The sequence below is a fragment of the Anolis sagrei genome, chromosome 4 (genome assembly GCF_037176765.1).
Source record: "Anolis sagrei isolate rAnoSag1 chromosome 4, rAnoSag1.mat, whole genome shotgun sequence".
Classification (NCBI taxonomy): domain Eukaryota; kingdom Metazoa; phylum Chordata; class Lepidosauria; order Squamata; family Dactyloidae; genus Anolis; species Anolis sagrei.
This window is the reverse complement of record NC_090024.1, coordinates 199,421,604-199,443,032: the sequence shown is the minus strand read 5'-3', so window position 1 is coordinate 199,443,032 and position 21,429 is coordinate 199,421,604. Positions and strand designations below refer to the sequence as shown.

General features: G+C 40.4%; 1 protein-coding gene across 1 annotated transcript in view; it reads left to right on the top strand.

Annotated features, from left to right (window-relative positions):
• Window positions 1-10,133, top strand: part of INKA2 (inka box actin regulator 2) — a 39,037-nt gene extending 28,904 nt beyond the window's left edge. Inside the window, exon 2 of the mRNA XM_060772750.2 lies at window positions 8,196-10,133. Within this exon, the coding sequence (XP_060628733.2) occupies window positions 8,196-9,242 (1,047 nt within the window). The 3' untranslated portion in view covers window positions 9,243-10,133. The remainder of the gene's footprint in view (window positions 1-8,195) is intronic.
• The last annotated feature ends 11,296 nt before the right edge of the window (window positions 10,134-21,429 follow it).

Here is a 21,429-nt window from a genome sequence, read left to right as displayed (position 1 = left end):
GGCTTGATCAAAAACAGGTTATAAGGGTTTTTTACAAAGGATAAAATAATGAAAACATTACAATTCACAAAATTCTTTGTTAAAAACCATGGTAAACAGTCTTACCAACAATGACAACACAATCGAACACTAACAAATGAATTTTCCAAAGCATATTTCTGTATATCTCTCTACTATTATCAAGCTGATAAGTGACTCAGTTAGAGCTAAGAATCATAGGCAAGAAGCCATGTGAAAAATGACTACCAACTGATAAATAAAATATGCAATATAAGTATGACAGTGTTATACTTAACAAAATATGTTTATAACACTAATATTATAGTATAAAATAAGTTAGTTGTCAGCTGTCGAAAATATTATATCTAATTTATAGATATCATAAAAATATTAAGACTTGGCACTTCAGCATTGTCAAAAAGGACAAGAAAACATTTGTATAGGTAGAGAAATAAATTTGGAAATAATTACTGCAATTAGGAATAATAATATAGTACATCTCCCTATACTGAAATGGCTAACTGGTGACCTCTGTGTCTGCTTAGTCTGTTAAGTTTGTTGGTAATTTCATGTATGCTGTTTTTCCTTCTCACTGATGTTGATTTTTCAACCAGGCTTGGACTCAATCCTGGGATGCTTTTAGGAAACTGGGACTGAATGCACCAAGTGCTTTGGCACTCAGCTCTTTGAAGCCTTCACAATGAACATAGCATCCACAAATGCCCCTTGTCCCCATAGCTTGGCTACTGCTCTTTTCCTCCCCATCCAACATAAGCTGGGATAGGAAGGGGGAAATGGCCATTGGCATAACTGATGTGAAAGCAGTAAAGCTTTGGAGAAACACACTGCCCAGATCCAGCCAGTGTCATCTACCTTCATTTACCATGATAGACTGGTAGTCCTGGAAAAATGCAGCTGCTAGCCAGGCCCTTAGCCAGGATTTTGATTCCGGGGGGGGGGGGGGGGGCGAATCTGAGTGAAAGAAGGTCTAGCCTAGCAAACCTTTTGTATCGTTACCCCAATACCCCCATGCATATGGGATATATTGAGTATGGTGATCAGATCATGATATGAATAAACATAACCGTTTAAATAATGCACCAGTAAGGCCTTTTCACGAACCACCATGAGAATTTCAGGGGGGGGGGGGCTGAAGCCCCTCAAGCCCCCTCCCCCCCCCCCCCGGCTACATGCCTGCTGCTAGCACAATACTGCCCTCAGCCTAAGTTGACAGAAACTTGGAGTCATATCTTCACCATTAGTGTGAAAGATACCTGAAAATTGAGGCTCTTCTGATATATATACATCCATAGTGTCAGAACCCATGTATCCTGAAACTAATCCCTGATCTGTTACTTCGCAATTTATTCACGTATTATGGACGCGATCAATCCAGAAGTTCATGTAAAGTAGCAAAAACCTAGAACAGGACTTCTTAAACCTTTTCCATTTGTGACCCCTTTCCACCTGAGAAGTTTTTATGTGACCCCTTGTATATAAGTATATAAAATAGGTATAAAAACCAAACATTTACTGAAAATAAATCAGCATTTGCAAGGCTTGCTAAACAGGCTGATTTTCCTTTTTGTGGAATATTGCTGAAGCATTTTCTGCAAATTTAACTGTAAGCACCGCATGTTTTTACTAACGGATTTGTGTAAATGGTTGGCATTCAGAAAGACTTTACTATTTCCAATGTTTTTGTGACCCCACCCTTAAGCTAAGGGGCCCCCATTTGGGGTCAAGACTCACAGTTTAAAAAGCAGTGAGCTAGAGCACAATTCCCCATCCTTCAACCCTCTTTTTTTTTCCAACCAAGCAGTTAGACATGCAGAATGATGGGAAGGGTTGTTTCACACTGTACAATTACAACACTAAGATCCCACTTTAACTGACATGCTTTCACCCTATGGAAGCCTGGGATTTGCATTTCAGGGAGGGGGATCAGAATTCGCTGACAAAGAGCACACTGCAAATCCCATGATTCCACAGAACCATTTTGCGTCTGTGCTTTTATCATTTTGTTTTCCTCCCATGAGAAATTGTTTTAGTAGTATATTTCCCATGTTATATTTCCCGTGTGCAGATTTTCAGAAGAGACAGTAGTTTCTCTAGTGAACTAAAAATGATAAAATTTTCAGGAGATGCCACTACACATATCTATCAGTCAGCTTCAGGAGAACTTTGTCTCCAGTGTACATTATGTAAGGATTGTATCCATTTATATAAGCCTCATCTAAATAAAAAATGACAGCTCCTCAAATAATTATGACCTCTTTATTCGGGATTGTATTAAAGAAGTTAGTTGCAGAAAGCAACACAAATTTCTGGATTTTCTCTTCTCTCTTGGGACTAGCAACGATCTAGTCTAAGAGACAAGGAAAGGAACTTTAGTTCCTTTAGAAGGCCCTCTACTTGGGGCTCAGCTACAGATAGTAAAATCCAAAGTCTTTCTGCTTTGGACCAGCCCCTGATTTCACAAAGTTGTTCAGATCCTCTGCCCCTCAGCCACAGCAGCATCAAGAGTGGAGTCCATACCATCAAATTGGGTCAAATCTGGTTTGGTTACACTGGGTAGTCACCCTTACCTGGTCGGTCATATCTGTCATCACAATGTGAAGTGACTTCAGCTTCTGCAATTTCGGTGGTCCAGGATCCCGGTGTGTCTAGGCTCCGAAGGATCAAATGAGACATAAATGAGTTGAAGGCAAAGAACAGAGGCTTTATTCACTCAGTCAGAGTGGATGTCAGGAGAAGGTGCACTCTCAAATCCAACATAAAAGCAATGGATACGTACAAAGACATTTCTAGAAGTTTGACAGCTATTCAAAACAATGGACTTTTGGTGCCCCGAGAGCTGATTGGTGCAGGTTGGTGCCAGCTGGGATCCGCACGCTGATTGGCCGTTGCAGATGATTGGTCTCCCAGTTTGGCAGAAACTTTAATAAATTGTCATTGCTCAGTTTGAAGTTTGTGGTTGTTTCTTGGGTCTGTCTCTGGTGGATATGTGGGGGAAAGGAACATGGTTAGGGTCTAGGTTGATGGGTGCTAATGGCTGTATTTCTGCCAGCCTGGGGTGGGACAATGTGTCTAGGCTGGAAAAACAATGGGTGGCAATGGATGATGGCATCCCCCAAAAGATTCTAAGGCAAGCATAGGCAAACCCAGGCCTGTGGGCCGGACATGGCCCTTTGGGGTCTCACACTCGGCCCTGTCTGTCTCAGCCCTCCTCTCAGCATGTGGATGTCGTAGCTCATGTCCCCACGCAGAGAAGAGGGTCAAGGAAAAACATGTAGCTGTCGAGAGCTCAGGTTGAAAGGAGGAGACACAGACAAGCCATTGCCATTGTTGTGTAATAGAGGAGATAAGCTCCCTCAAAGATGACAACCCACTGAGATTGACATATCCACAGGATCCTGAAAAACCCAGAATTTGGAAAAGTGATTTTGGTGACTATATTTCCCAGTAGCCCTTCTGGCTTGGTAATTCTGGGAGATTTTAGTCCAACAAAGCAAATTCTATACTCGTTCGCCAAAATCTGAAATCATTCAGATTGATAACCCTATCAAAGTCTCATATGATCAGAAGGAAAAATATGGTCATACCATTAAAAGTCTATAAAGAGAAGTAAGACACACTTATAATTAGTTTGATGTCCCATTCAACTTCTTGTGATGTTTTAGCTGATTTCACAACATGCTTTCCCTGCAAATGAAATGCACAATATCTAGTGCCTTTGGGCATCCTGCTGTGGGGTAGCTTATGTAACATCCCTTGGATAACTTTTGCTAAGTGCATCTCTAGCAGAATCCTGCTGACTGTGTGTTGTGGACTCTTTTTTATTGCTGAAGTTCAGTCTGAAATTGAGATTATGCAATAAACCACCATGCATTCAAAGCTTGAATTGAAAGCTTGATTAGGCTACTGTCCAAAAAATGCTTACTCTAAAGATTTAGTCTCAAGAGAAAAAGAAATGGTCTGAGGAAAATACATTTCAGTTGAATGTAGTGGGATTTGCTGGTGAATAAATTGTCAGCTGGCTGCTTAATCAAAGAACACGAAACACATTGCATCCCAATATTATGTGACATTGTGTTTATGTTGCATTAGGAGATTCCAGTTTTGCCTCATCTGGAACAGCCACCATGAAGGGTTTGCAGAGTCAACTGAAATAGTGGAAGCCCAAGAAAATGATAGTTTGATAGGTTATAAGAACATTGTGTTCTGTCCCAGAATGACTCTTCTTCTATTCTGTGGTGTTAACATTGTGTTCACAAATTGGCCAAACCAGGTGCCTTTTGGGATGGGTTAGCTCTGGTTAGTACCTCAATGGGCCAACAAATAGTAGATATTTTAGAGGAAGAAACTGACAAAACCACTTCTGAGTATTTCTTGCCTAAGAAGATCCTATGGACTTCAAGGTGAGTTGAACATACATACATTCATTGACCTCTTTGAATACATTACTTATTTGAGTGCATACACACACATAGATGGAAAGCCCTTGCACAGCAAAAGACTACAGTCACACCATACTATTTGTATTTAAACTACTTGTGCTTTGTAATGTTCCTGATCTCCAATATATTCAAAGCCAATTGAGTACATTCAAGCAATTCAGGACCTTATCACATTGATGAAGTCCAGCATTCGGATAGGTGAATCAGGGGGCAGAGGGGCAATCCCTGCCTGGCCACATGGGGAAGCATCGCCATGCGGCTCCCCCCTCCCCCCCTCTTTGGTAGTAACCCTGTTCTTACAAATGGAACGTGGGAGGCTCCCATGTTGGCAGCACAGCATCCTACGATGCTTCTAGTAGTGGGGCTACGTTGTGTGATGGGCGGAGTGGGGCTCCATGGATCAATTGGGGCAGAAGTGTCTTAGGACACTGAATTTCCATCATGTGATGAGGTCTTCAGTCCCATTGAAAATACTCAGCGGTACTTTTTTCACCACCATTTTATGTGTTTTCACTTTCTATTAGTACTTTGGCACTGATTTTCCAAGCTTTTGTGGAATGATCATGAATTGAATGGGAAGATGTCCCTGTAGTCCCTTTTGGGAGATGGTGGTCCAAGTCCCTTTTGGGAGATGGTGGCGGGATATAAATAAAGTTTGTTATTAGAAGGTAGTACGTAGGCAGTCTGTCAGCCTCACTGAGCAAATGAAACTAATTTTTTCTTCCTCTTTTAAAGTGATGTTAGGAATATGTTAGAATGTTCCATTACTACGCATCAGCCCAGTTTTGCTGAAAGAAAGATGTGTCTCTCACCTATCATACACTTTCACTTCCTTTTGCGCAGTCAAGCCAAGAGTGGTATACACTGAAGAAGGGTGCAAAAATGTTTGCAAAATTCATTGACCTTTTGGGGCTCAGTTGTACATTCAGTACACAAACCACTAAGTAAATGTATCTATAAAAATAGTTTAGCTGGCTAGGAGATTCTGGAGTTGTAGGCTGAAAATTAACTTTTCCACCCACTGGACACGGCCTCCAAGAAAAAAAGTAATTGAGGAATAAATCAGCCGACTTGAATTTTCAAAGAGTTAAGTCTGGGGATATATATATATATATATATATATATACACACACACACACACACACACACACACACACACACACGTGTGTATTTTTGAGTTTGTAAAAATGAAGGGAAAATATAACACTCAGGTCATAGTGGTAAGAGTGCTAAATCTGGACTACTTTCACTAGACTCTCGTCTTTGTGTTTCTTTGTTATAATCTTGCTCTCTCGAGACAGAAGCTGGGAATGAGTGTCTCTGAAATATTAATAATTCCTAATAGGTCTTTGTCACATGAGGCTGCCTTTGTGATGATACTCCCTCGCTCTCATCTCTCTCCCCCCTAAAAAAACCAGGGAGTTAATTGAATCAATGAAGTGAATAGCATAGCCATCCAGCATATGCTGACTTTTCCTATCAGCCCCAGTCATTACTGGAGGACCCATTGTCACTCATCATTGCTTGATTACACCACTTGGCCTGCGAGGGGATTTGATGGGAAGTGTCCAATGGGGTACAGGCTGTTCCCAAAGCTAGCTTTGCAAAGCTCCCGATAAAAGGGGGATTCCATTAATAAGGCAGCAAAGGTTACAACAAGAGGCATTGCAGCAGATCTGGAAAGAGGTAAGGTGATCATTTTCTCTGAGGCTTAGAGGAACAAATGGGGCCCCAGGAGGCTGTTGACAGGGGTTGCGATAGTTTTCCTTGTTTTTTTGCAGCAGACTAACTGAGAAGAGAGACTTTTAAAATGAAATGCGAAGTTAAGAAAGCACTTACGTAGTCCCATTGTTGCTCCTACAGCAACTGTTTCTATAAGGACCAGTTCCTAACTTGAATTGCACTGGGGGGAATGCTTATGTAGGAGGCATGCTGTGGCTTTTGTATCATTGTAGAGAAGCTGGCTGTTTTGATCCAACAAGGTCTTGCAATTGTAAACAGCCAAGGAAACTGTGAAGGGGCTGGCAGCTGAGTTAGTGTAGCGAAAGGATGGGCAGATAATTTGCGGTACAGTGATTGCCAGCCCTGCACACAGGTGTGAAAGGGACAGCTGCAGAATGAGAGACCCCAAAAACAAACCACGGAGAGCTTTTGAACAATATAGGATAGCAGACATATAGATGCAAGCTTCCCCCTGCCCCCCTTTTTCTGTGCCTTTGTGAACCCGGCTGCAAACCTCAGCACATCAAAGACTTGCATCTTTTCCTTCGGCCTGCAGCTGAGAGAGGGGAGAGCGAATAGTGGCAGCTGTTGGGAAGTATGGCCCATTTGCTTTATTGATGCCACTTTGGGAATGAGATCTGGTTCCTCTGGAAGAGAAAATTTATAGTGAAAGGACAGAGTGGAGAATATAGAAGCTGGAGGAAAATAGTCGACATGTTTATCATGAACACGTAGGTAACGAAAAAAGGCATACTAATGATAGGTCTGATCTGAAGCAAAAATAATCTGTTGGGTTTTTTGTTGCTGCTGTAGCTGTTTAAATGGATGGAGTTGTTCGTGCTCTTAAAGTCATAATCACTATTTTAATTTTAAATTTGCATGTTCATTTCTATCATTTCTCAACTGGTGCTACAGCATTAAAACCCAATCTTGGAAAAGTGACTTCATGGCAGTGCAACTCAGAATCCCCCTGTGTCCATGCTGGCAGGGCTGATTTGATAATCTTAATCCAGGTGGCAAAATAACTTGGGGTCAAATCTGAAATAAAGGTATGGCCAAGCTATCACAAAACTGGACACTATAACTAGACATTGTTTATCTCAGATTGGGATGTGGGGGGGGGGGGACACATTGCTAAGTGTTCCTCCCCACAAGGTCTGGCTTTACACTATAAAATTAATTCAGCTTGGCACAACTTTAACTGCCATGACTCTGCTATGGAATCCTGGGATTTGTAGTTTGGTGAAGCACCAGCATGCTTTAACAAAGAAGGCTCAAGACCTTGTAACATTACAACTCCCGTGATTCCAGAGAATTGAGTCATGGCAGTTAAAAGTGGTGTCAAATTGCATTAAGCTATAGTGTAATATGCCCCAAAACATTTCTTTCAGGCACAAAAATTAGCCCATAAAGGAGAAGTGTGTTGTTATAGCCTTCTTTCTGATATGCTAAGTTTCACTGTGGCAGGAACTTCCTGTATGGCAACTTGTCTCAGTTTGATGTAGTATTATCTATAGACAGATTTACCATTTCATATATTGTTTATAAAGAAATATTGATGCTTGCAGAATCAGGGCAGCAAGAGAGAAAGACAGAAGAGAGAAAGAAATGAAAGACAGGAATCCTGCTTATTTTTTGGCATAGTCCTCATCAGTGTTTCTTTGTAGAAGTAAAGTATGATTGATTGGACAGAATATGAAAGATTGAATTTGATGGAGCTGATTGATAAAATAAAATCAAAACCTGAAATGAGAAAAATGGCAATACTAATTTCTTAACTAATTTTAAAGTGACCTAAAACTGATGACATGTTATTTTCTTCCTTTATATCTCTATATCTGGGGGGGGGGGGGGGGGGGGAATCAGGGTAATGAATGACAAGTAGGCCTATGTAAGTCACACAAGTGGAGGATAATTATTTTATTTCTTCTTTAGCCATGTCAGTGAGATCTGCTCTTATTCTTCGACTTCTTTTGCATTGGTGTAATATTATCTTTTCCTCCCTTCTCACAGTTATCCATGAAGGAGGTCGGGGATGGGCTGCATGAACAGATGAACTCCATGATGGGTGCCCTGCAAGAGCTGAAACTCCTCCAAGTCCAGACAGCTTTGGAACAGTTGGAGATTTCAAACAACCCACACCAGGTTTCAGGACTTGGCCACCATCAATATTGTCAAAGCAATAAGGAGTTGCCAAGGGCAAGGAGAGAAGTCAGCAGGCAGAGTGAAAAACTGTTGGGAAATAGTTATTTGGATGGCTGCAGTTCCTCGGCCTCTTTGTGCTCTACTCAGGTGTCACACTGCTCCAGCCCACTTTGCCACATTACTTTGCCAGACAGTAGCCATGGGCACATGGCATCATCCCTTAACAGCATAGGTAGTGAAGAATACTATCATGCCAGTGGTCCTTCGTCGACAGTAAGTACTGCAGAGTATCATTCATTAACAACATTTGAATCATCCACTGAGCATATGTCTAGGAGTTGGTTTTCCCAAGACACAAGCAGCTTCTCTGAAAGTAAATCAGGTTGCCATGGGTGTCATTTTTCTGATGAGACCAACGATTGGACTTCATCACTCATGTCTCAAAGCAGGAATCGACAGCCTTTGGTCCTGGGTGATAACATCTTTGCCGATTTGGTTGGGAACTGGTTGGATTTGCCTGAGATAGACAAAAAGGGAGAGAAGAATGAGACATCTTTGCCAACCAGCAGGTCCCAGGAGTTCTACAGAAAGTTTACCCTCACAGCCAATATCTTCAAGAAGTTCTTAAGGAGTGTTCGGCCAGACCGAGACAGGTTGCTCAAGGAGAAGCCATGCTGGTTGCCAACAGAAGACAAAGAAGCTGAAATCTTAAAGAGGCCCAAAAAAGTAAACAAACAGAAGGGGACCTTTTATTTTCCAACCCATGGGAACCTACCAAATGCTCAGGACAAAGCAGAAAGGTGCCAAAAGAAGGAAACCAGCAAGGCCAAGGCCAAACACTGTGCTAAGAAGATGCATAACACAATAGAGTACACTCAAACGGGGTTTGATTTTAACACAGCTGTGTGGGTTTAAACTCCTGGGACTCATCATCTTATTTGCCAAAACTCTTCAGTTCCAAACAAGAGATAAACCAAAAGCATTATCTGTCATACATGGAATCATGTGAGGAAAAGAAGGAGAAAGTGGTTTCCATAAAACAAACATGGACACAAATCATTTCCACAACACAGCTTATGTACTTTTTTGATAAAGGGAATCTGATTGTACAGAAAAGCTCTCCAAAGCTAATGCTGCAGAGAGAGTCCTTCAGAGTTTGGGATGGGTGAATTTCAGAGGAGTTCTAGCCCCTCTGTTTTTCCACCTATAAAGGCTTCACGTTTGCCAAACATAATCAGTTCATTTCTACTGCAGGTAGCAACAGAATGTTAGAGGTGGTTGGGTGTGTTTGTATGGTGTGTGGATGTGTGTTTATTAATTCTTTTTCTTGTGTGCACTAAATCCTAGTTTATGCACCAGGCAAACGAATGAGCACTTAATAGTTAAATTAAGAGTGAGGCATGGATCTGTAAGAATAGAAAAACTGTGTGACTTGAATAGCGGCTGAGTGAAGTTGGTACAGCCAGTCATCACACTGCATTTTGACTGTTTTTTCTAAAGTATTATTTCTGGCTCACCCCTCATGATCTTCACTGTACTAGAATGTGTCTAAGGAGTGCTATGTAGTAGGTAGCCATGCCGCCACAGAAACTTTTAGGATTAGCAGAAGTTCTTCACCTGTTCATTTTGCCCTCAGAGCCTTAAACTCTTGATGCCACACTGAGGTCCCACATTGCAGTTGATCCCTTTCCTGGTTTTGTTGTTCTCTTTTACATTTCTTACTGTGTATGACTTTTGTCTTGTGAAAATTAGTTTTCCTGTGGTCCACTCTCTGACTGTATTAATAAAGTGATGTTCATATCTCCAGTTGTAGTCAGGTGGGCCTGTTTTTAATCACTCCTCACCCCATACATATACATGGGTGCTTTTTGTTTGATTGTATTTGTGTAAATATAACAAAAGTGCAACATTTCTGTCATGTGCTTGTGGAATATTTGTGAATATCAAGAAGTATCTGCAGCCACAATGGTATGGATTAAACCGAATGCAGGAAAGCTGTGATTAGGTGCACCAAAATGTAATACTATTGAATGCATGCCCTAGTTGTCACAAACGTTAGGAGGTAAGCTTGTAACTGAAGGTATTTGACTGATACATCCTCTAATTTTGAATCAGAATTTACCTTGCATTTTAGTTCTGTCTTTTTATTTACTATTTAAGAGCTCTACTACACAGTAATACACACTTTCAAAACATGCAAAACCAAAGAAGGGGCAGAAAAATAAAAGTGTTAGCACTGTCTCCTCAGGACAAAGCAGAAAGCTAAAACTAACAGGAAAGTTGGAATTGCCACAAAGAGAATGTATCTGGATCTCCCCCCCCCCCCCCAACCTCAAATAAATTAAACATAGACACAAGACGAGTGCTATTTTTACCCTTACAGGGAATAAAAAACTGGCAAAAGATCATGCATGAGCACAAAAATATGCATGCGTGTTTTCTTTTCCCAGATATTAGAGGGACTTTTTTGTCCTCTGACACTCCCATTGAACCTTGCAAAACAAGATTATATTTTCTGAAATGATTACTATGGTATTTTAGTACACATAATAGCTGGATATTTGTTATCTTTTTATTAGGTACAAGTACTTCATACAAAGAAAGGGTAGTTGGTTTGGCCAAAATAGCATAAAAGCCACCCCACTAGCTCAACGTAGGGATCTCTAGGAATTTCCAAGTAGATTCTTTTTATTGATGTCCTTTGCTTTTGTAATATGAAGCAGACAGAGCACTCTGTGAACTGGATGAGAATGAACTTCTATTCATTTTTTCTCTCAAATCATTTTCAAGTTAAAAAACTGCCCTCAACCCTCTCCTTCATCCACCATAGAGAAGATGTAAGAACTCTGGGGGCCCGTCCAGACAGTGACTTTATCCCAGGAGCTTCTGCAACAAACAGGAGGGTGGCCAGATGCCATTCCCTGTAAATGTGGAAGTAATCACTACAAAAGACAAAAAATAAGATTATGGGAATATTGCAGTTTTGAGCCAAATATGAGGATCTTTGCATGTCTGTATGTCCCTGCAATTGGAAATCGTGGGATTTTTTATCTGTGTTTTTCCTGGATTTTATATGCTTGTTCTTGATTGGTCAGTTCCTAAAAAGGTGACACTTGAGTAGAAGGCAAGAACTTTGTTTGTGTGCCAGAAACTTTATAAAATGTGTGGAGGACACATTTTGTCTAGCCAGGACAAAGTTGTGACCCTCTAGTCAATGTTTTACATCTTTTCACATGAAGAATGATCAGGAGCAGCCATGTATAACCCAGGAACAGCACTCTGTTGTTTGATGTCACAAGTACACAAATCTGTCTGGACAGATGGCCAGGCAGCCAGGCTCTAAAAAAAGTAATGACAAAGCTCTGTTCCTGGCTTGAAAGTGTGTGTTCCTGTTTGATTGTGCATTGCTGACTTAGGCAGAAATGGTCCTACCCCGTAAACTTTATTTGTGTGGCAGATACTTCACGAAATGTCTGGAGGGCACAGTTTCTCTGGCCAGGACAAAGAACAGAAGTTTTCAGTGACTCTGCATATCCTCATCTTGAGGGTTTTTTGTTTTTTTTTTAAAAAAAGCTGAAGTTTCCGTCGGAAGTCCCATGGTGGCCATCTTCAGAGCCTCCAAATCTCACAACAAAGCATCAAGTGTGGACAACAGAAGCAGAAATCCTGGGACCAAGAGGTCTGTATGTGGACCTCTTCTGAAGTCCCAGGATTTTTCGCTGCTGATTAAAACCCGTGAGTTAGTGCTGTCTAGAAGGGCCCTGGGTCTTTCACCTGGGAATGCAGAATATGCTAAGGAGAGAGTAGTTTAAAGTGAAAGGGTTAAGTAGAATCTATTCAGCCTGTCTACGAGTTTAGAAACAAAAACATGGCAAAAAGAATATAACATGGACTTTTGTCTGATGCGGGTTTAAGCACACACAAAAAATGCAAACTCATGGGGGACAGGTATATCGGCATCTACTTTTAGCTCTCAATTTCTTAATTCGTTAAAATCCTTTCTGAAAGTGAATTAGAGAGAGGCACAGCATGGAAGAAAGATACTGGACATAAGAAGGGGGCATCTCCACTGAGGACTCTTGACAGAAATAGTAGAGACTAATTTCATGGACGACATTTATAGACAGAGGGTCTATAATGAGATATAGTGGCTAAATTGTTGGACTACAACTGGAAAAGAGGGCTTGCTTCCCTGCTCAACCATGCGGTGCATCTACTGTAGAATTAATACAGTTTAACAGCCATGGCTCGGTGCTAGAATCATGGAGATTGTAATTTGGTGAGACAATGTCCCTCTTTGAGAGGCAATGCTAAAGACCTTTTCAAACTACAACACCTATTACATTACCAATCCTAATGCTATGAAATCTTGGGAGTTGTCGTTTTACTTTAGCTTTATCTGCCAAAAGCTATTGGTGCTTCACCAAATCCCAAGATTGCTTAGCATTGAGCCATGTCAATTAGGTGTCAAACTGTATTCTACAAAGAGATCTAATGGGTTACCTTAGGCAAATTACACACTTTCAGCCCCAGAAAACCTGATAGGTTTGTCATCACAACGAAGGCACCAAACAACCAGCAGCTATATATATAAAGTTGAAACTGCAGGACTTTTCCATGCAGTATGAAAAAAATATCCTATGCAACATTACCAACAGTCATTTTTTTTCTTTTTGTTAATAACGGTTACTCAATCAGCCTGTTCCCATACAGCTACTCAGGTCTTGTGACTCCAGGATTTATAAATAAGGTAATAGGAGCTGATTTGGCCATGACACATGGTTTTTTGCAAATAGGTTAAGCCCCCAGTACAACAGCTGTCAGCAACATTGTTCCCCTGCTGTCTGACAAGGAAGCCAACTGGAACTTCTCTGGAGAAAGAGACCTTTGGTTTTCCCTGCCTTTCCCCTGACAGCTGCGCTAAAGGCCTCCGAACACTGTCCCCTTTTATATGATATTGGTCATGGGGGGGGGGGGGGGCAGGGGGAGTGAGATATCAGAGAGATAAACATTGCTAATCGAAATCCTGCCTTTCACCATGGAGTTGTTGAGAAACCCACAAGAACAGCCAAATCTATGACATTTCACTTTGTTGTGGGAACATATTAAAAGCTTCAAAAGGAAAGAGAAATTCACAAAGCTTTTGCATATAATGGTGCATATACAGTAGAGTCTCATCCAACATAAACGGGCTGGCAGAACATTGGATAAACAAAAATGTTGGATAATAAGGGATTGAGAAAAAGCATATTAAACGTCAAATTTTGTTATGTTTACATTATGATTTTACAAATTAAGCACCAAAAACATGTTTTACAGCAAGTCAACAGAAAAAGCAGCTCAATACATGGAAATGTTATGTAGTTATTACTGTATTTATGAATTTAACACCAAAACAGAGAAGGGTTCTTTCTTTCTCCCATGCTGAACTACATTGGATAATACAAAACGTTGGACAAGCGAAGGTTAGATAAGTGAGACTGTACTGTAACTGCTTGCAGTACCATAGCCTTTTGGACCACTTTCTCCTACACCAGTTGACTGGATTATAAAACATGTTAACTAGGCATTAAATTCATTGGTGGTCTTATGGATAGGTCCAAAGGTTTCCTCTACATTGGTTTTTCGTCTGAATTTTCAAAGGTGTACACTCTCAGGTGCCTATGTCCATTCAAGATCCCCCAAAGGCCTTGCCACCCTAACATCACACAACATTTACTTGATGACTACACAATTTACAAACCTTCTCTGCCAAAGAGTTTGGCGGAGAAGGCTTAATGCCTCACCAAGCTTCAAATCACAGGATTACATAGCATTGAGCCATGGCAGTTAAAGTGATGTCAAACTGCATTCATACTACAATGTAGATCCACCCAAAGTCACCAAATGTGAATGATTATCAAAATGCAGCTTTTGATGACTTTCTCCTGCGATGAGGAAAAAGGAAAATTATTAATTCTTGCCTGCAAGAACAGCATTTACAAAGATTTCAATCTCCACATACAGCTGCATTTACTGGCTTCTGCCCAAGGTTGAAAGCCTTCCTTTCTATTCCTTTCACTTGTCCTGCTGGCAATGAAGATTTCTGAGATTGTGTAGTCCCAAGGAAACCGTGCACAACAGTTTAGAGGGGTTTTTTTTTCTTCCAGCAGGGAAGTAAGAAAGTATATACAAAGGGAAACCGAAACAATTTATCTTTTAAATAAAGTGCTGTTATTCCTCTAGTTATTCTTGAGGGGGGCCAGGAAAGGTTCAAAATCCTAGTTTCTATAATCTCACTAACTCCCTATGGGGACATGTGGAGAGATTAATTGATAGTATTGAGCATACTGTTTTTATTTCTCATACACTATGTTTGATTTTTCAGATAACTATATCACTTTTTCATTATAATTTTCTTCTCTGAACACATTTTTTAAAATAAGAAAAAAACCCTGCACTGGTTGGCATTAAAACTGCAGAAGCCATTTTCGCATAACGCATTACGTTTTCTCTCTAGAGAAAGAACAAATGTGGTCTTTGGTACAGTAACAACATGTTTCACATCACAGATTGCCATTAAAGTGTTGGTTTCAAGCCCAGGAAGGCTGAAGACTACTGCTATATAGGATTTGGAAGAGCTATAAACAGCAATTACCAGGTATATTCATAACAGCACAATTGATGGGTCACCAAAACTGGCTCTGAGATTGCTAGAAATGTTAATAGATAGAATGTAATAACTGAAGCCATAAGAAATTCTGAAATAAATATAACTTGTACGGGATAAGCTGATGAAGATCCTACATCAACAAGATGGAATAAAACTACATTCTGAGTTGTGCAGAAGTTGCACAATATTGGTGACTGAATCATTGTACAATCACATGTGAATGTGTATCTGCATGTGCAGGCACATTTATATATAGCCATGTGCAATACGCATGTGCTTCCATGCTCAAGGGTACAACATGCAGAACTCTGCAACCTTGAACTGAATAGAGACATTATGCATTGGCCAAACATGGCCAACTGCTTTCATGAGGGAATTTACAAATGCACGAAACACCAACAGGATCCCCACCATGATTTATGAGTCGCAGCAGGTATCATTTTGGCAAAGCCTGTGTTGAACAGTTGGCAGTACTAACACTACAGGAGAGTGTGGTGTTACTTGAATGAGAGAAAAATGATGAAGGGCAGAATGCAAGTCTCAATCCTGGTTGGAAATTCCTTCTAATCTCTGTTTACAGACCGTCTTGATTAATTTTGGCAAGAGACTCCCATTTAGTATTTTGAAGGTATTAATTGCTTTCTCATTGACTTTCCTGAATTTCCTCTGAAAAAAATAAAAGGCCTTTCCTTTGCCTTGGTGGTATTTCCATAAAAATTGCTTGCCATTGTTAAGGATGGGATGTGCCTAATTAGCCTGACAGAGGTATTTAATGAGGCATCATAAGATTCTTGGATCCTGGATTTCATCTGCAATTGCAAAGCGCTTAGCACAATAGCACCACCACTTTTTCCTATCCTATTAATTATACCATATTCCCCCCCAGTCCACCCCTTATTTAACACACAGTTTATGTGAGGAATTAAAAATGAACCTTTCCTTCTTTCCTTTCCTCCCCTTTTCCTTTCCTCTTTTGGAGCATATGATTCAAAGAGGTTGATATTGAGTGTACCCACTTAGTATTACAGATTTGGAGAGGAGTAGAATAACATTATAAATCTTCCAGTACTATAATCCTTTGCACTTCAGTTTAATTTGAATAATACAGACTACAATATGCCCCAATTGAAGCATAAGAATAAATAATAATATTTAAGAGGAAGGAACAGGCAAACTCCCTTCTGAGCATTTATTCCCTAAGAAAACCCTATGAAATTCATAGAGTTACCATAAATAGACTAATGACTCGAAGGTACATACACACTTTCTTCCCTCTTAGACCAAAAGTCTTAGGGCTCTTCTATACAGGCCCTAAAATGCACAAGAAACTGGGATAAAAAGTGAGTGGGGGTGGGATGATGTTTGCCAAAAAAGCATGCTGGATCACATTTACAGCCAAAGCTGCGCTTAAAACCCAATTTTGGCTGAAAATATGCATATTTGCATGACTGTATATCCCTGCACTCAAGGAAAACATGTGACTTGTCCCTATACAGTGGTGTGGACTGCTCCAGGGCATGTTTGCATTTTTAAATTTCAAAACAGCTGATGAGGGCTGTTAACAAATGGAGCCATGGACACACTGAACTAAATGGAAGCACAATTGGAAATCAGTTCCCATGAGAACTTTCAGCAACCATGCCTTTGTTATGATGTTTATTTATTTATTTATTATTTATTTATTTCTGCTACTTATACCCCGCCCTTCTCACCCCCGAGGGGGGACTCAGGGCGGCTTACACAGACGGCACAATTCGATGCCCTTATACAAATACATACAAATATAAAAACAGTAATTAATAATTAACAGATTAAAACATTAATATATAGCACCATAGCACAACAATAAGCAATCTCATGGTCAGTGTTTCGCGTTCCATAGGTCCAATAGGTTAAAATAGGTTCCTACAATATTTGCCTTTCATTAATTAATTAAACAGAGCTTGAATTTATACAGTGGGCACCAGCATGACAGACAAGTGACCCCAAAGGGAAAAGGGGTTCAGGAGGGGAAAAATAAAGGTAGCAGGAGGGTTTGTGTGTGTGTGTGTGTCAGGAGCGATTTGAGAAAATGCATGTTGCTTCTGGTGTGAGAGAATTAGCCGCCTACAAGGATGTGGCCCAACGGGCACCTGGATGTCTTGATGTTTTACTTTCCTTGTGAGAGGCTACTCTCATATCCCCGCATTGGGAGCAGGAGGGTGAGGAAAGATGACAAGAAATCTGCTTGTGTGCATATTCAGATATCCACATCAGCACTTACGAGGTCCAGCACATCATGGAGAGTCAATTTTTAAAAAAGTAAAAGTAAACTTCCAGCAGATGTCCCCTGTCCATCTTGCGGATTTCCAAAATCTGCTACAAATGAACATGTCAGGATGGTGGGTGAGAATTTGCAGAGATTGACAGATTGCTGTCAAGTACTGTTATTTTTTTTGCCCCACTTCTTTGTCCCACATTTTGAGACTATCTGGAGTAGCTCAAAAGCTGGGTTGCAGTTAAACAATAAAAAAACCCACAAGATTATGGCAACAAGACTGATTGATAACTGGCAAATAGAGGGAGAAAACGTGGAGGCGGTGACATACTTCGTATTTCTAAGTGCAAAGATTACTACAGATGCAGACTGCAGCCAGGAAATCAGAAGACGTTTACTTCTTGGGAGAAGAGCAATGATCAATCTCTATAAAATAGTGAAGAGTAGAGACATCACACTGGCAATAAAGATCCGCATAGTAAAAGCAATGATATTTCCCATAGTAAAAGCAATGATATTTCCCGTAGTAACCTATGGATGTGAGAATTGGACCATAAGGCACTCTTAGAATTTTCCTCCAACACCACAGTCCAAAAGCATATCTTCCTTCACTCAGCCTGAATAATAATAATAATAATAATAATAATAATAATAATACTTTATTTGTACCCCACTACCATCTCCCCAAGCTGTTACGAGTCCCTTGGGAAGATGGTAGCAGGGTACAAATAAAGTTATTATTATTATTATTATTATTATTATTATTATTATTATTATTAGGAAGGCTGAGCGAAGGAAGATATACACTTTTGGACTATGGTGTTGGAGGAAAATTCTGAGAGTGCCTTGGACCGCGAGAAGATCTAATCAGTCCATACTTCAGGAAATAAAGCCCAACTGCTCATTGGAGGGAAGGATATTAAGGCAAAGATGAAGTACTTTGGCCACATCATGAGAAGACACAAAAGCTTAGAGAAGACAATGATGTTGGGGGAAATGGAGGGATAAAGGAAGAGGGACCAGCCAAGGGCAAGATGGATGGATGGTATCCTTGAAGTGACTGGCTTGACTCTGTAGGAGCTGGCGGTGGTGACGACTGACTGGGAGCTTTGGCATGGGCTGGTCCATGAGGCCACAAAGAGTTGGAAGTGACTGAATAAATGAACAACAGCAAGGAAGAGCCCTTAGCCAGCTCCTGTCCATCTCCCTCAATCCTGCATTAACACAGCTTGTCTGGTTTAGACATCTCATGACTTTGCACAGATTTGTGTGCCTTTAGGTCTGTCTAATAAAGGTATTTCCACAATAAGATATTTTTATTACCAACACAGTTGTTTTGGGTAAGAGCAACAAAATAGTACTGCAGAGCAAATTGACATATCAAAGAAATCAAAGACTTGCTGAATTAATATGTCAACCTGGCTGTGTACATGGGCTCATTGGTCAGAATTACATGGGCTCATGGTCAGAATTACTCTGACCATGAAGGGAGTGTTCTTTCTTAATAGAGAATTAGATGGAAAGTGTGTAGAAAATAGCTTTAATGCAAAAATTACTGAGCAGATACAGCCATAGAAGTGACAAGTCAATACTGATTGGTGGTAGTAGGAGTACTAGTGGCTTTATTCCTATGTACTTTCAAGTCAACTCTGACTTATAGTGACCCTGACTTACAGAGGCAGTCATGATGTGCTCTTCATAAGAGCCATAACAGGTGCTCATGACTGCTGAACAGACCACAGGTTAATCCGATCCATGATAACCATCAAGATTGCCCCCAAACTCCAAGGAAGAAAGATAAGATGTAAAATGAATATCTAACCAAAGCGCTTCAAGAGACCTCCAAATGAGCCCTTCCCAAACAACACTCAAGGATCATCTACCCACAGAACACCCTGAAAATATTGAGGAACACTGGAATAAACTGAGGACCTCCATTATCACAGCCTGTGAAGAAATCATTGAATACCAAACTAAGAAACATCAAGACCGGTTTGATGAAAATGATAATGAGATCCAACAGTTAATTGTTAAGAAAAGGAAAGCCTTTCAATATGGCAGAGTGACACCAACTGTGCTCCTAAGAAAAAGATTTATGCCAGTGCAAAAACTCATTTCCAAAGAAGGATCAGATAACTCAATAACATCTGTTGGACAAAAAAGGTTCAGGAAATCCAACATCTTGCAGATGTCCATGATGCACAGGTATTCTTTAATGCCACAAAGGATCAAGAAATCATTGCATAGACCCTTTACACTCATCAGATGGAACCAAGCTTCTGAATGATAAAAATTTAATTGTTCTACATTGGAAAGAGCACTACCACGACCTCCTTAAGAGATTCTCTCACAAATCCCACAACAACAAACCAGGAATGAGCTTGCAGCATTGCCTAATTTGGAGGAAGTCGGAAAAGCCATCAGCCAAACAAAAAATCAAATGCCCTGACAAATTTGTGAACATTAAGTGGCTCCTCAATGATGACATGATGATAACAGTTTTGGACAGCTCCCAAAGTGACCTCTTTAAAGTGGTATCAGGTGTCAAACAGGGATGTGTTATTGCCCCAATCTTATTATCCATCTTTATCTCTATGATACTTCATGCACCTTGTTGATGGGAAGCTTCCTACCAGTGTGGAAATCATGTATCAGAGAGATCGCAAGCTATTTAACCTCAACAGATTGAAAGCCAAAACAAAGGTCACAACAACATCTGTTTTAGAACTCCAATATGTTGATGATAATGTAAGCTTTGATCATTCAGAAGAAGACCCCTCTAAACACCTTTGCAGAAGCATACGAAAAGCTTGGCTTCTCACTGAACATTGAGAAAACTAAAGTGCTCTTTCAGGAGGTACCAGCCAATCCCCCTGTAATGTCAGAAAATGTTGACCACTTCTACAACCTTGGCATTCACCTCTTTACAAAAGTCTACATTGACACTGAAATGGAACACCATCTGAACTCTATGAATGCAGTATTTTTCCAAATGAAACAGAGTGTGTTTGAAGACTGGACATTTGTAGGAAGACCAAGATACTTGTTTATAAAGCTATTGTCCTCCCAACCCTGTTATATGCAGACCATCTCCAGATGTCACACTCAACTCCGGGAATGATCCCATCAGTGTTGCCTTTGAAAAATCCTGTATATCTCAGGAAGACAGGCGGACAAATGTCAGTGTGCTGGAAGAAGTAGAGACAACCAGCACTGAAATGATGATCCTCCACCATAAACTTCGCTGGACTAGCCATGTGGTCTGAATGCCCAATCACCATCTCCCAAAGCAGTTACTATACTCCCAACTCAAGAATGGAAAATGGAATGTTGGTGGACAGGAAAAGAGATTTAAGGATGGGCTTAAAGCCAACCTTAAAAACTGTGGCATAGACACCAAGAACTTGGAAGCTCTGGCCCTTGAGCATTCTAACTGAAGGTCAGCTGTGACCAGCAGTGCTGTGGAATTCAAAGAGGCAGGAATGGAGGGCAAAGGGGAGAAACATGTCAAGAGGAAGGCATGTCAAGCCAACCCTGACCAGGACTGCCTTCCACCTGGAAATCAGTGTTCTCACTATGGAAGAAAATGCGGATCAAGAATAGATCTTTACAGTCACCTACGGACCCACTGCCAAGACACTACACTTGGAAGATGATAATACTCAAACACAAGTGATTGCCGACGATGTTGGTGATAATGACCCTACTGGAGTGTTCTCTTGGCATGTTCTCTTGGCTAGTGCCTCATTTCTCTAAGGCAGAAAGAGTGTAACTTGTCCAAGGCCATCCAGTGGGTTTTCATGGCTGAATGGAAATTATATCCCTAGTCTCTTAGAATCCACATCCAGTGCTCAAGTACAATTTTCTTTTTATTTGTATAACACACATTTACATAACACACATCTACGGCATATGTAAACAGCAATAGATTTGATGTACATCACACCCTGATAATTGGAATCTCTGGAATGATTAATATTAGGAAGGCTGGGAAAATATTAATATGCAACATTATAATCATATACTTATAGAACATTGAAATGCACACATTTCATTACTAATGAAAACTTCGCAAACTCTATTTATGATAAAGAAAAATGTCATTCTGAGTACTTCTTATCCATGTCGTTTGCTACACTGTGGAAAATTCCAGGTATCCATGTTATCCTGGAAGCTTCTTAATACTCCCATGA